Here is a 10,147-nt window from a genome sequence, read left to right on the forward strand (position 1 = left end):
GGATCACCATTAAAGCCACAGGAAAGACACAAAACGAGGGAAAAAATTAATCAAAACCACAACAGTTACAATTCATAGGTAGCATTGCATTCACTGGATAACAAAAAAATGTAGGCACCTTATCTCGTAATTATGAGATCAGGATCACGTAATTACGAGAAAATATCTCGTAACTATGACATAAAATAAAGAAATAGGAAACGTCTGTAAATCCTTTCTAATCAGTGGGAAATGATGGCGCTATCGCTGTTAGTGCATTCTCGGTGTCGCCGGGTGTCACTCTCTTTCTGCAGGAGCAGTTGAATCAACACGGGATGTTCATGGATACAAATTTTTTTCTAGTCATTTAATTTCGCGATCCTTATCTCATAATTACACCCTCCCTTTCCCGCCACTGGACGTCGTTGGAGCGCCACCGACAGTGCCGAACGTGCCGCAGAAGAAGAAACGTGTCATTGCGCAGGCGTAGACCACGTACACCGTTTGTTGCGTCCAGAGCCGCTTTTGACTGGATGCTAGCTGGCTAGCTAACGGTCTGTCAAGTCGAACAGATTTGGCTTGAAGGGGGAAGAGTCGTGGCGGAGAAGAACGGCGACCCCGCTGCGAAATGGCCGGGCAACAGTTCCAGTATGACGACAGCGGCAACACGTTTTTCTACTTCCTCACGTCCTTCGTCGGATTAATTGTGATCCCAGCCACATATTACCTCTGGCCGCGGGATCAGAATGCTGGTAAGGCCCAAATGTCTGGCTCACTGCTAGCGCACCCTAAAGTAAGCTAAGTCACCCCAGAGACTGTATCGCGGTCGAATATCTTTGCCCTCGGAAATTCTACCAGTTGCTGGCGTGGCGTTGTGGTCACGTCCCTCCGTGATTGCAGCTAGGCGTGTCGTCACAAAAGGTCCACGGGAGGAAACTGACGTTGCCACAGGGTAGCGTTCAAGTGTCTGCCGCTGCTCGTCAAGCGGCTCCAGGTCATGCACCTTGATTTGCTCCAACAGTTCTGTGTTTAATAAGCTTGCGTTGACTAAGGGAAAGGATGCGGTTGTGCAACCTCAGTGAGGAAACATGATTCAAACAGTTTTTTTGTTTTTTTGGGGGGACGAGGGGGCCCGTCTCCACCACTCAGAAGTTTACCTGCATGCCTTGACTGGCTTCCTCCAACCTTCACCCTTATATGCACACCTTATCTGTTTGTCAACAACGGCTTTATGCAGTTCTAGGAGTGCTTATGTAACTAGGGAGTGCAAACTGCGGGTTAACCAGCCAGAGGGTTGATAGATTACTGTTCAGATAATCTGTCACATTGCTAACTGGAGTCAAATCATTGTTGCTGTCATTCCAATGACCTGTCGGGAATGGTCTGAACCCAACTCTTGTCTTGTTCGTGGTCGATTCCAAACCGGTACGAGTTCCACTAACATGCCACCGATGGCCTTCTGTTCTGTTCTCTCCCCCCACCCCCAGAGCAACTGCGTCTGAAGAGCCTGCGGAGGGTCCATGGCAGGTGTCTGTGGTACCGGCTCAGGGTGATGAAGTCGCAGCAGAGCGTAGTTCCAACACTAAAGTGAGTGCCTGCGTTTTCACAATTACAAAGTGAACATTAAAGGAAACCCGACTCAAACGGCAAGAACGAAATAAAAATGCAAAATCCTTGACCAGCTGCTTAGACTGCAACCTTTGGAGAATTTCCTCAATTAAAGCACAGTTATCAGGTTTTTGACACCTTATATGACTCAACAGTTTGAACCGTATAAGTGCATGAACGCAGCTTTGATTTAAATCCTTTTATATTATGTATATATAGCAACACATGCTCATCCTGTTAGTCAGAGGATCGGGAGGGATCGCCCCCTTCTGGTCCGTTGCTAAATGTCTCATCCATTGCTGTTGTTTTGGCTGCGACCTTTGCCGGCTGTTTGCATTGAGAAAGAGCTTGTCGGTCCACTCGAGTGCGTGCGTGTGTTTCCAGATGGGCAGCGATTTGCGTCACCGTTGAAGATGAAGATGAGGCAGAGAAAACACACGCGTGTATTGCACTCAGAGCCGTGGCCTCCTACATGTGTTTGTGCCTCTTTGGAGCTTTTTGCTTCCCCCTACGTGTAAACCTCTCTTGCTTACTCGCTCTGACAGTGTAAACACACTGTAGCAAGCCTTCTTTTCCCTCTCAGTATTTACCTACATGTGTGCGTCATGGAAAAATATCAGCTTTAAGGGTTGTTCAACACCTCTTGTCTTTCCATCTCTCCCTGCGTTGGTCCATGCTGCCCGCTGTATTCTTTCCTTTGTGCTTCCCCTCCTTGTCTCCAGCTAGACCCAGATCCCGTTTTAACTCTCTGATGATAAATTCTTTATTTGCCCAGTTGCATTTATGACTGAAGCCCGAAAAACCAGACATGCATATTTATAAAACGGGACGAGCAAAAATAATCGCCTCGGCTCGTCTCTTGAAGCCGCCGTATTTGTTTCCCCTTCAAAGCCGCGTCAAAATGATGCCGTTTATTATAAGAACTCCGGCATTTCTTTTTGTTTTTTCCTTTTTGTCCCCCCCCCTCCTTGCTGCTTGAGCCGCTCAGACAACACATACGGACTAGCGGTTGTCATGGCAACAGATGCTGCAGAGTGGGCCTTTTTATTTTTTGTGCCATCGTCATGGCAACCGCTTTAACTTCTATCCATACAAACCAAACAGTCAGGACCTGTCCTGCTCTCCTGCTGGAATGCTGCAGTTCAGAGTGGCGCCGCTTCCTATTGTCCATTGTCAAACTCACACTTTGCATTGCTAATTGCTTGAACAGGATTCTGGACGGTACACCGGTTCTACCAGTATACCAGGTATTTGTGTGTGATATTTGCTTTGAAAGCTGCTTCTCTCTTGCTGTTTTTAGGAAAGCAGCCTTGTTATTTGGCTGGCTTGTCTTCCTGCTGCTTGCATACAAGGTTTCCAAACTGGACAGAGAGTACCAGGAGTATAATCCATACGAAGTGCTCAACTTGGACCCGGTAATAAAAACACACACACACACACACTTGAGATGAAATCCCTCTGTCCTGTTTCAGTGTTCCCATGTTCCACAAAGACAGTTTAGTTTTTTATCTGCAAGATGTTGAACCTTTACTTTTTGTCAAGACAAAATCTGATCTTGCAGGACTCCTTTGAGAGTTTGATTCTCTTTTTACTGGCCTCTCAAAACCCGGCTGTCGAGCTAAAGGTGTCTGTTTTTTTTCCAGGGCGCCTCGCTGTCAGAAATAAAGAAGCAATACCGCGTCCTGTCGCTCAAGTTTCACCCCGACAAAGGCGGAGACGAGGCAACGTTCATGCGAATCGCCAAAGCCTACGCCGCGTACGTGCCTTTGTCCAAGCCGGACTTTACCTTTTAATGAGTAACCCTGAAATAAATGAATAAATCTGGGGTCACTTGCGTCATCCGAATTCTTGTTGTGTTTCACAGTCTGACCAACGAGCAGTCACGGCAGAACTGGGAGATGTACGGCAACCCAGACGGTCCAGGAGGTGAGTGGAGGCTGCGAACGCGTTAGAAGCAGTTCAGGATGAATCAGCAGCGGCGTCTCTCCGAGGAGATGCGAAAACACTTTCAGGAGTGTGATGGCTGCATGCACAGGAAGAAATATCTTTTCATGACCGACCCCTCCAAATAAAAGTAGAAATAGCAACAAAAAAAAAGAAGAAGAAAGAAAAGTGTGATGCAATTCATATTGTGCAAAGTGTGCAAGTGAGGTAGCACTCTTCATTTCTCTTCTCTTCTGCAGCAACCAGTTTCGGCATTGCCCTGCCTGCCTGGATTGTGGACCAGAAGAACTCAATGCTGGTAGATAATTCTAGATCACATCAGTTGAGCTGGAATCAATAAAAAAAAAAATCCTCCATGTCTGCCAGTGTTTTCTGTAGAAACTTCACTTTGAAGTGTGTTTGAGGCTGAAAAGGTTCTCTTGTTCTCTGCAGGTGCTGCTGGTCTATGGATTAGCCTTCATGGTCATCCTGCCTGTGGTTGTTGTAAGTCTCCAGCCTCCATCCAATGGTTGCACAGATAACCATAAGCCTGCGTACTTACTGAGTTCTTACATTTTTGTCCCCAGCTTCATTGAACACTTTTAACAATTTTTCCTCCATTCCCTGTGGTGTCATAGGGAACGTGGTGGTATCGCTCCATCCGATACAGCGGAGACCAGATCCTCATCAACACCACGCAGCTCTTCATGCATTTCTTGTACAAGACGCCCAACATGAACATGAAACGTGAGTTTGTATTTGTTAAATACTACATTTTTATTTATTTATTTATTTGTTAATTTAACCTTCATTTAACCAAGGGGGTCCCACCGAGATACAAAGATCTCCTTTTCAGGGGAAGCCTGGCCGAGATAGCAGCGGGGTATGAGTTAAAAGTTGAAACGTTAAGACAGACGATGCCATGCAGGACAGTATAAGCAACGCAGATAACATTGTAAAATGGGCAGCAAAGGGTCATAACATCATAAAAGCAAGTTCTGAATGTGATAAGAGTCTGCTTACACAGTAGAAGTGACCGTAATTGGGTCACTGCAGTTTGACCATGGCACCATTGATTAAATGTGTTTGGATCAAAACATCCTTTTCACTTGACATTGAGTTGGAATCAGCTTTGCTTTCAGTTACTAAACAGCAGGATGAGTGAATCAGTAGTTACTCATTTAACCAACATGGCTTTGGCCCAAATAGCCAATCTGGTATAATAAACACATACCCCCCCCCGGCCCCTCTCTCTCCCGTTCCAGGGTTGACCATGATTCTCACGGCGTCCCTAGAGTTCGACCCCCGCAACAACAAAGAAGCCACCATACGGCCGACGGACAACGTTGAAGTGCCACAGGTAACAGCCAGTTGCCATGTCGAGTCACGGAGCGGTAGCGTGGGGTGGGGTTGGGTGGGAGGGGTGGTTGTGGATAAACCGGCCAATCGGTGTCCTGAACACGCTCTCCTCCCACTGCCTGTTGCAGCTGATCCGGGAGCTGGGGAACATCAACGTCAAGAAGAAGGAGCCGCCGTTCTGCTACCCCTACAGCCTGAAGGCCAGGGTGCTGGTGCTCGCCCACCTGGCACGCATGGAAGTGTCGGAGGAGATCGAAGAAGGTTCGAGGAGACCAACCAATCATTGTCTGACCCTCCGCAGTGTTTAGCGGGCAGAAGAGCTCGTAACGTGACTGATGGGGAAGGTTTTTCTTCATCTGCGTGTTGGCAGCAACAACACGGAGGCCGGACTTTTATTGTCAAAACCACAGACGTTTTTTTGTTTCAAAATCTGGAGAATAGGTTCCCCTTTAATATCCTGCATTTAACATTCACTACCAGTCAAAACTTTGGACACATCTTCTCATGCAATTGCATGCAACAATATTTTTTTACAACTTTCTACACTGCAGATAGATACTGAAGACATCAGTATGAGCAAGATATATGTAATTATGCAGCAAAGAAAAACACGTTCAATAACTCTAAATATTTTGAAGAGTTTAAATATAAAACGTCTTTGAGTTATTTTACACTTTAATTTTTTCCTCAGTAATTTCATGTGTGTCCATACGTAGTTTCGATGCCTTCAGTGAGAAACTGCAACGTCTCTTTTCAAACCAAACCGTCCCATAACAGGAGAACACGTCTCTTGTCTTTGCGTTCCAGATCAGAGGTTTGTGGTGAGGAAGAGTCCGGCTCTTCTGCAGGAGATGATCAACGTGGGCTGCCAGCTCATCCTGATGGCCAACAGCCGAGGAGGTGAGCACCTCTTCTCCCCCCCACGCCCCCCCCTCTCTTTCTCGCTCTCCCCTGGCTTTTAACACCCGTCTGCCGTCTTCTTGCACGCGTGGCAGGTTTTCACGCCCCACGGCTGATCACCATCGAGAACTGCATGAAGCTGACGCAGATGATCGTGCAGGGCCTGCAGGAGGCCAAGTCGCCGCTGCTGCAGCTGCCTCACTTTGAGGAGGAGCACCTCCGCTACTGCATGTCCAAGAAGGTAACCTCCGAGTCCGCCTCGGGTCGTCGTCGTTGGAGAATGTTTTGGATGAGACGCGTGTGAGCTGTAAGCGTTTGTCCTCCTCTTCCTCCTTCTCCTCCTCCTTCCCCAGTACAAAGTTCGGTCGCTGCAGGACCTGGTGAGCCTCAAGGACTCGGACAGACGCAGCATGCTGCGTTACTTGGGCGAGGACAAATACGATGAGGTCATTGCCGTGCTGGGCAGCTTCCCCCACATCACCATGGACACCAAACTGCAGGGTGGGTTCTGAGACTCGTGTTTGGAAGCAACGGTCTGTCCAAGTCGATCTGAGTTTTGCTGAAGCTGACAAGTATTTTTTTTGTCCCCTTTTCGGGCCGGTGCTTAAATGTCACAGTTGTCCTTCCACGGATTTGGATGAGGATTTGCTCAGCTTGTTTTCTCTTGTTGAGTGTGAAATCAAAAGGTGCCATTTGTCAAACTAAGAGGCCGTTTCCTTATCTCTCCCCCCCCTCCCCTGTCGCTGCAGTGCTCGACGATGAAGACAGCAACAACATCACAGCGGGCTCCATCGTCACAGTAACAGTCACGTTAACAAGAAAACGGATGGCGGTAAGAGCCGCTCCTGTGCCGATGCGTGTTTTAAGTGTTTTGCCGCCAGAAAATCACCAGTTCAAGTCCAACCTTCTGACTTGCTGCGCCGGCCACTAGAGGGTGCTGCCAATCGCCGGAAATTCATTCACTTGTGTGTGTGTGTGTGTGTGTGTGTGTGTGTGTGTGTGTGTGTGTGTGTGTGTGTGTGTGTGTGTGTGTGTGTGTGTGTGTGTGTGTGTGTGTGTGTGTGCAGGGGATGTTCGAAAAAGAGCAGGAGGCGTCTTGCCTCCCAGAAGAAACTGCCCCAGCTGAGGAAGCAGTAAGGCCACGCCCACTCTGGACGCTCTCCCTTGTTTCTGCAAAAAGCCGAGTCGACTCTAAACCCGTGTGTTTGTTCTGCTCGTGAAGGCAGGAGACAACAAAGCCAAAACCAAAGTGTGGCAGAATAAGAGTAAAGGGACGAAGAAAACAGCCAAATCCAAGAAGAAAAAGCTGACCAAGAAAAAAGCCACGCCGGCGCCCGTCAAGGCCAAGCAGGCCAACGGCAACGTGGCCGGAGGGGTGCGTATACACCGTCGCCTCCGTCCGTCTGTCTGTCTGAGCGTGTGGGCCGCCGGTGTCGCCCTTCCTCACCCGCCACTAACTCGACCCGGGGCCCTCGTCGATCTCGCAGGAGGCCGCAGCTGCTGCGGCAGCGCCGGCGAAGGAGGACGAGGACGACGCGTCGGACAAGGGCAGCGAGTCGGACGAAGGCGAAGCCAACAAGGACTCGCCGAGCGAGAGGGACGAGGACAGCGACAAGCAGAGCGACACCGAGTTGGACGAGATGGACGGCGATGACGAGGAGGTCAGAGAGTCGCAGCGTCGGGGGTGGGAGATGTTGATGTTGTCGCGGTCTGCTTCAGTTTTGAAACAGTCAGATCCTCGCGTGATGTTTTTTTACTGAAGTGCTTAAATAGTGATGGAATGCTTTTGCAGCCAAACTTTGTATCCACAGTGTAGAAAGTAGTAAAGATGAAGAAGAAAAAAGTGTGTCCAAACTTTTTATTTTTTTACTGCTAGTGTATCTAGTCCACCCAAACTCGGCCTGAACCTGCGTCCAACTGTGCACCCCCCCCCCTCCCCCCCCCTCCTCCTGCCAGGAGTGGGAGGCGCTGCAGCAGAGCATCCAGCGGAGGGAGCGGGCGCTGCTGGAGACCAAGTCGAAGGTGACACACGCTGCCTACAGCCTCTACTTCCCCGAGGAGAAGCAGGAGTGGTGGTGGCTCTACATCGCCGACCGCCGGGACCAGACCCTGGTCTCCATGCCCTACCACGTGTGCACGCTAAAGGACACGGAGGAGGTGAGGCCTTCATGTTTAGCCAGCATTAAAAACAGGAGGAAAATCCCCCACGCAGAATTGCGGGTGGGACTTCAGTCGCGCACAAACTCACTTCAAGCGTTAAACGTTCAAATTCAAATGCGTGAAATGCTGCGAAAAGGCCTGTTTGAACTTCCGCCTGTGCACAGCACAAAGAAAGAAAGAAGTTAAAACGCTGCAAGTGCGCTCACATTTCTTGTTTCCTGTTGCTAGGCAACCCCCCACCCCACCCACACACACACACACACACACACACACACACACACACCCCTCCCCACCCCCACTTCCTTGCAGACATGTCATTATACGCTCAGAGGCGTGCGATCGTGTTTAACCTGCACCGCTCGCACCTTTCCGCCGGCGCCGCCAGTAGGTGTCGACGGTGAGGTCATTTGCTCAGACAGGCAGGTGAGAAAACACGTCGGCTTCCGCCTCCAACAGTTAATTAGTCCGTCACTCGGGCCGCTCCCGTCGGCTGTTTTGCTGTTCACGCCCCGTTCGCCGCCCACGTTAAATGAATAATAATTATCCTCGCCGGTGCCCATGAATAGATTGTTTGCCCTTTATGTAATTTCACAACCCGCTAACCGCAGCCCGAGGGATCGTTGGGCAAATATTTACAGACGGGACCCCCTGTTATTGTGCGACATGTCATTTTAAACCCCACCTCCCCTCCTCAGACAACCAACAACATATTTTTTTCAACCTGTAATTATGGTGTCTGTCCTTGACCACTTTTGCTTCCTTTTTGGAATTTTTAAATGTTTTGCAAGGGATAATTTCTCTATGTTGTGGTTTTATAATAATAATCATGATAATTATCGTTGTTACTATCATTTATTCTGCAGGTCGAGTTGAAGTTTCCAGCTCCTTCCAAAACGGGCAACTACCAATATTCTGTCATCCTCCGCTCCGACTCCTTCATGGGACTCGACCAGATCAAACCACTAAAGGTGATGGAGATTTTTGCCGCGTTCACCCCCACCTTCTGCACGGGTTCAATCAGTAGCTGCATTTCCATTACAGTTTTTCACAAAATAAATATTAATATTAATAATATTTCTAAAATTTTGTCAATGTAAAATTGCGATTTGTAGGTGTTTCCATCGAATGGTCTGAAAAACTGAGCTCGGTCGAAATTTAGCTGTTTCCATGACTAGTTTTTTTTTATTGTGATGTTTAGGTTTTGCACAATCCTAGGGGTCATGCAAAGCAGCTACTGTTTGTCAGAGGTCAAACTTGAATACAACATCATAAACACCGCATTGCTCGCTCTCACGTGTTGTGATTGGTGGCCGCAACGCCGGGTCCCTCAGTAACATCATCGTTCCGCCACAGGGTTGTGCTGCTCCGCTGCGTGGAACTTTTAAGGAATTCCCATGAGGTTCTCACTTTGGCTGCACTTTTAGATCGCCTTCTTAATCTCAGCGAGTGGCTTCCCACATTGTGCGCTGCCTCTTTGCACCTCCCAACAGCGATCATTTCATTCTCCCACCTTCTTCTCCCACACGTGTTTTTAATTTTAACCGCCTTGGTCGCTGGCTGTTTCCAGTTATGGTTTAGTCGTTTAAAAAAATGATCAAGGCCAGAAAATCACCAACAAAAAGAGTTTATTCCCAGCGTGGCGATGTCGTAAATGCTGTGTCTCAGCTCGTCCTGATTGGCTGCGTCCTGACGTATCTGTAAGTGACGTTCTCCAGAATGGTTCCGATTGGCCAAATAGTTCATGTAAGTTATGGTGGCATGTTGGGAAGTGACGCTACCGCGCACGCTCTACTGCCCATTAATGCGGAAGTCAAAGTTTTTTCGGCATATGCGCATAGCTCACTGGCAAGCTCGGGAGGGGGAGGGACATTGAAAGATGCTGCGGTCTAAAATTTAACCACTTCATGTCGCTGTTTTTTCCTCAAAATATCCAAACATTTCACACCTAACCTGACATTTTGTACAAATTGTGAGCCGCACTTCCAAAAAAATAAAAAATTAATGCAAAAAAAAAAAAAATCTTTTGCGACATGCAGAACACACTCGCTAAACTGTCTCCCGTGCGCCCCCTGCAGCTGGAGGTGCACGAGGCCAAGGCCATGGTGGACAACCACCCGCAGTGGGACATCCCCGACACGGAGGAGGAGGACGAGGAGCAGGAGGACAGCGACGGCATCGAGGAGAGCGAGGACGACGACGAGGACAACGACTGAATGTG

At 48.7% G+C, this 10,147-nt stretch overlaps 1 protein-coding gene across 1 annotated transcript in view; it reads left to right on the forward strand.

Annotated features, from left to right (window-relative positions):
* Positions 1–428: 428 nt before the first annotated feature.
* The window catches only part of sec63 (SEC63 homolog, protein translocation regulator), a 12,220-nt gene continuing 2,501 nt past the window's right edge, over positions 429–10,147 (forward strand). The window contains exons 1-20 of the mRNA XM_076044520.1: positions 429–731; positions 1,467–1,566; positions 2,888–3,002; positions 3,231–3,343; positions 3,452–3,513; positions 3,771–3,829; positions 3,964–4,014; positions 4,149–4,257; positions 4,776–4,870; positions 4,998–5,130; positions 5,677–5,769; positions 5,865–6,010; positions 6,123–6,270; positions 6,519–6,601; positions 6,837–6,902; positions 6,992–7,144; positions 7,257–7,430; positions 7,726–7,926; positions 8,793–8,897; positions 10,005–10,147. The exon at positions 10,005–10,147 is cut by the window's right edge and continues 2,501 nt beyond it. Of these exons, the coding sequence (XP_075900635.1) occupies positions 608–731; positions 1,467–1,566; positions 2,888–3,002; positions 3,231–3,343; positions 3,452–3,513; positions 3,771–3,829; positions 3,964–4,014; positions 4,149–4,257; positions 4,776–4,870; positions 4,998–5,130; positions 5,677–5,769; positions 5,865–6,010; positions 6,123–6,270; positions 6,519–6,601; positions 6,837–6,902; positions 6,992–7,144; positions 7,257–7,430; positions 7,726–7,926; positions 8,793–8,897; positions 10,005–10,142 (2,268 nt within the window). The 5' untranslated portion in view covers positions 429–607 and the 3' untranslated portion in view covers positions 10,143–10,147. The remainder of the gene's footprint in view (positions 732–1,466; positions 1,567–2,887; positions 3,003–3,230; positions 3,344–3,451; positions 3,514–3,770; positions 3,830–3,963; positions 4,015–4,148; positions 4,258–4,775; positions 4,871–4,997; positions 5,131–5,676; positions 5,770–5,864; positions 6,011–6,122; positions 6,271–6,518; positions 6,602–6,836; positions 6,903–6,991; positions 7,145–7,256; positions 7,431–7,725; positions 7,927–8,792; positions 8,898–10,004) is intronic.

Source organism: Nelusetta ayraudi, unplaced genomic scaffold, assembly GCF_046127955.1.
Source record: "Nelusetta ayraudi isolate G7.1 ecotype Tasmania unplaced genomic scaffold, CSIRO-AGI_Nayr_v1 ptg000082l, whole genome shotgun sequence".
NCBI classification, from domain to species: domain Eukaryota; kingdom Metazoa; phylum Chordata; class Actinopteri; order Tetraodontiformes; family Monacanthidae; genus Nelusetta; species Nelusetta ayraudi.